Consider the following 5,280-nt stretch of genomic DNA (forward strand, 5'->3'; position numbering starts at 1 on the left):
TTTTTCGTACCTGATGGAGAAATTAAGTACAGTTCTAAAGCTCCTCTTCTGTTATAATCAACGTCGACTGTTACCTGAACGTGTTCCAGGTAATGCACTTCATTTTCTGTATTTTTTCCGCAGTCAGTTTCGAAATATATTTCCGCATCTCTTCCCGAAGAAAGTGGCTGGGGAAATCTAGAAAATAAAATTATAGTATAAGGTATATTTATTGACGTCACAGGTAGCAAAGAATCGATTAAGAATGTCACCGACACAATTCGCTAATAATAAAAGTTTCTTTGCTAAAGCTAACCATGTGACTCCACTTTAGTCAACATCTGTCTATCACAGATGGCGGATCTACACCTCCGCTTTTGTACTAAGCTTTTATTTATTTTTTAATATATATAGCCTATATATATACGAGTATATATTTTTTAAATGTATTTTTCCTTAGATTTAATAGGAAAATTTAAATTAACGAATGAAATCGCTTACTCGGTTATAGATTGAGCCGTCGTAATATATTTCGGTGGAACGGATTTCCACTTCAGAGCGGTTTTAACCATAGATTCTGCATCCATCAAACCAAAGCCAAATCTACTGTTGTACATTAAACCTATGGCGTTTCTCTTCCATCCGTTATTGTCTTTCAGTGGTTCCACGTCAGACGTCCACACCACTATGTGTTGTACGTCTCTCCACGTTAAATTCCCACTAAAAATAAAGAGTTACGTTAATCCCAAATCGACTTAATCTCCTGTTTTCTTTATTTTGTCAAATGGATTAAAGATTTACTTCGCTTCCAACACTAATGCGATCATTCCTGCTGCCAAAGGGGCTGCAGCGGATGTTCCTGTATGATCGTCAGTGCATTGGTTGTGCAAATCTGTAGAAGACTGAAAGAATTGTTTTTGAGTAATTTATTAAACATAATTTTTACCAATTAATTTTAACGTACGATTTTCTGGTCCGTGTATGCACCACTAGAAAAGGTGGAAGCCATGGTCGACGCACATTTCTCTCCGTACCAAGGAAATCGTCCGTGTTGACTAGCGCTACCGATTGATAGAGTGTAAATGGAACTGGTGTAACCGTCGCAATTACAGTTGTCTCCTTTGGATCCACCGTTTCCGGATGCCCAAACATAAATGACTCCTTTTCCGTTACGACCCTAAAAAACACGAGATTTTGTTACATACGTTTTCCTGCCTAGCATCGGAGCAAGAAGGCAAAGTATTATTGGCAGGCTTACTTCGAATATACCTTTCTCCAGAGCTTCTATGGCTAATCTCTTGGGTCCGTCTACGGTCATTCCGTCGTCTGAAGGACCCCAAGAGGCACTGAATATATCGATGTGATCGATTCTAAAGGCTATAGAGACAGATTCCACCGCATCGCTTACGTCCCCGTCTAACATTCTAATCCCTTTAAAAGTTAAAAAATATTAAATAATCGTATTTTATGAGAATATTTGCTTACTATTTGTATGTCTAATCTAATTTTATTATAAGCATACCTCCTATTTTTGCATTATAAGCTACCCCCACACCGCATTTATCGTTATTGGCAACCATTGCTATTTCTCCAGCGCATCGTGTTCCGTGACTACAATAATAAAACTTAAAAACATAAATGTTTATGACGAAACACAGCTTATAGTATAATTATAAGTCATAACTGTACTGTATATAGAGAGAAAAGTGATCATTCGTCGGTACTACTGTGTAATTAATAATAATAATAATAAAACAATCATAACAACAGAGACAAATGGAAAGCCAAAATGACTAAGTATAGTAACAGTAAGCAATAAGGAAAGTAAAGTGACCGAATACAATAAGAGTGCTCACTTGTTAGAGTCGTATTCGTCGTAACGAGGAAAAGGGTCGGGATCGTTATCATTGCTATCCCAACTGGCTTCGGGATCCTATAAATATCTTAATTACACATCGTAATAATGTAATTATTAATGGAGTTAATAACAATTTGTAAAAATACTTACGTAATTCGGCAGGATATCCGTATGATTCCATTCCAAACCTGCAACAAAACGGATCATTTACAAGACGTAATCATATATTCGATCATCATTAAGGCTAATTTATAAATACATTTAATTACAACGCATTTAAAACACCTCATTAATTACAAAAATGTATTCACCATCGTCCATGACAGTTAAAACAATTCCTCTTCCAGTTATATTTAACCCATCCCATACAGAAGAAGGGTTAAAGTCGATACGAGGTAAATCCTGACGATCTCGAGTGTCGCACTATAAAAATATATTAATCATAACGATTTATAACCTTATCATATTATCTACATCAAGTTTATTTATGGTATAATAAACCGAGTTATTTATTTCTATTAATCTTTAATCCGCTTCAATGTTATGATATGGATAATGAAACTTTTTTTTTTTGTTGTTGTTATATTTAACAACATAATTAAACATGGCAGAGAATCATCGAGACTTAATTAAATATTTTTTAAAAGAAAATTGGAAAAGTACTACATACCAAATACCATTGATGGGACCAGAAAGGATCCTTAAACTTATTGCTGCAATTATCCTTGTAAAGAAAACCGTGATTTGCCCTCTTCGTACGAATTACACCTCTCTTTATTCTAGGTTTAATCACTTGTTGTTCAGCCCAAATAACCTTTTGAAAAACAAATATTTGATCTAAATCATCTGTCATCCAGTTAATTTACAGGAAAAAAGAAAAATTTATATAAATTTACCCTCCTGTCATCAGATAATCTTTTAGTGAGTACTGCCGAGTTTCTTCTTGATCTTTGAGGATGATCTATTCTTCTCATCAAATAAGTATCCTTAAATCCCTTTAACTAAAAGAAATAATAATAATAATTTAAATATTTTAAAATTTTCATTACAAAAACAACCCAATTTTCAATTGGAATATCGAAATTTCATCAATTTATCAACACTTTGCAACGACAGATGTTCGTTCCTGCACGCCATATTTATCAAAATAAAAAACAAATTATTCGATTTTTTAAAAGTTTATTACGTTATTTTTTAAATTATCATTTCTTAGCTAATTAATTTATCCACAGAATTTCCTCTTCGTGAGATTATTTTTTTTATTTCTAACGGATGATGTGACGTCAAAATCAACCGGATGTCATTAAGGTTCTGAAAGTGATTTCCGAGAAAAGTATTCGTATTTTGTTGGAAAACGATATCGTTAATTAGTATTAAAGCCTTAAAATCTAATATAACAATTAATAATTTAAACGACGAAACTAATTTCCTTGAACGGGACGAGTGATCTGTTTAGAAAGAGAAAATGGAAACTATACAAACACTAAATGTAATTATCTCATTGCAATAGAATCGATGTTTTCCTATCGAAATTGTTAAAGCATACAACAATTTATTTATATATAAAAATAACGTTTCTTATTTTCTCTAAATAAATATTTTAAATATATTTATAAGTAGAGCATCCTTTATAAAACATCAATACGCACTTCTATCCGAAAAGGATAAATGATGCGGTTCATCTCTCTCTCTCTCTCTCTCTCTCTCTTTCTCTCTCTTACTTAAATACAATAATATTTACTTTTAAAAATAATATAGGAAACATTTAATTATCCTATCGAATTATTAAAATTATTAAATATATTTAATTTAATAGCTTAAAAAATCTATAGAATATCTCATATCCTGTAACATATTTTTAAAGAGTTTAAAGCTGTTCAACTCGTGTTATTGTTTAAATATTTTATGTATTTTTGATCTCGTTTAACAGTTTAAAATAACAACAAATGTATTTTGATATTGTGTAAAAATTGAAAATAATAATAATAAAAAAGAAAAAATGTTTACCTTAGAAAAGGATAAGTAAAGTTTTATAACCGCAACTAAAAGTTCCAAAGAACAAACTTTTGATAAGATTACCATTGTAAAACAATTAATGGGGGGATGGTAATTACGTCTGTTCAGAAATTGGTTATAAATTCTCCACATCTGTTTCTATTTGCTCTGCGACGAGATGCAATACACATTCATTCTAATTCGTCTCACGTATAAAAGAAAAAAAAAACATGTCTGATCTAAATTTAGATGAAAAAATATTTTAGTTTAGCATTAAAAAAATAATAATGCTTCGTATCATTTTCTTATTTACAGAATCAATTCGATTTATAACTTATTCTTCTATGTAATTTTAAGTATTGAAACACGATGTATGTTGATAAAAAAATGATGCAAATTCCATTTTGAAATGCAAGAATCTCTCTAAAATATATTAAATTTAAAAAATAAATTAGCATATAAATATCCCATTTAACGCATATGCGGCTTACGAAGGCAAGTTTAAAACAGAAAAACTTTCATCAATTTGGTATAGAATTATATAAATTAAACTTACCTCACCCAAATTACTATATCCAAGTTCACCAGCTAATTCTTCAGCCACGTAATTACCTCCAGTTATTCTAACCACCCAATCGTTAGTAAAGTGTCCATTATTGTCGTGCAACTTTACGTAAGTTATTAAGATAAGTAGAAGAAGCGTTACGAAAATCATGACCCTCTCTCTGATCGATTGGAAGAAAAGGCCTTAACGCTTCGAGTTCTCTCTTATTTATGCCTCGTCTGATAACAAAAGTGTGGGAAGTTGAGACCAAGAGATTTAAAGTACTTCATATCTCGAAACTCTGTTTGTTTTCGACCCCACAGCTGTTCTCTCTCCCACATCGACTTTATGACGTCAGTTGTGACAAGCGCAAATCGTTCTAGATAACAGGTGTTAGTTAATTGGTGGAGCTTACGTAAATTTATAAAGTCTATCCTATACTCGTGGTTGATATAATTATCGTTATACGTCTCTTATCTATGAGAAATTATGCGGTTATCAATTGTATCAACTGTTCTTCAAGATCAATTTTTTTCTTGGAATTTCTGCAAGTTTAGTTTAACTCTTTGCATAGTTAATTACGAGCAAATTAAATAATAAAATTTCAGCACTTGTATACATTAATATGTACAGTATACACGTATATTTTACGTATGTTTAGATGTAATTAATTCACTAAAATATCATATTAATGAATATTTTTGTAATATGTTTTCGCTCCAGAAGATGGCGACTCTGTTACAAAACTATATATATATATAGGCCTATATATATATAAAATCTTTTTTTAATATATCAATAAATACTTAATTTGTTTATATAAATTCTTAATATAAAAAGTTTAATTTTTGCTATTGAATTTACGTAAATATAGATCTATAACATTAATTAGTTTTTATTAATT

The 5,280-nt window shown here is 30.9% G+C and overlaps 1 protein-coding gene across 1 annotated transcript; it reads right to left on the reverse strand.

The window, feature by feature from the left end:
• Window positions 1-5: 5 nt before the first annotated feature.
• On the reverse strand, window positions 6-4,812 carry LOC111616523 (neuroendocrine convertase 1-like; the record flags this gene model as incomplete). The annotated part of the gene is made up of 12 exons (XM_023357929.1): window positions 4,389-4,812; window positions 2,734-2,838; window positions 2,508-2,651; window positions 2,149-2,260; window positions 1,988-2,025; window positions 1,836-1,912; window positions 1,502-1,590; window positions 1,238-1,410; window positions 944-1,156; window positions 781-881; window positions 481-699; window positions 6-177 (listed from the first exon to the last, which is right to left on the reverse strand). Coding segments are annotated over exons 1-12 (1,602 nt in total), but the record flags the coding sequence as incomplete, so codon positions are not given.
• Window positions 4,813-5,280: the final 468 nt, after the last annotated feature.

The sequence above is a fragment of the Centruroides sculpturatus genome, unplaced genomic scaffold, assembly GCF_000671375.1.
Source record: "Centruroides sculpturatus isolate CEXI.00-Female unplaced genomic scaffold, Cexi_2.0 scaffold3511, whole genome shotgun sequence".
NCBI lineage: Eukaryota > Metazoa > Arthropoda > Arachnida > Scorpiones > Buthidae > Centruroides > Centruroides sculpturatus.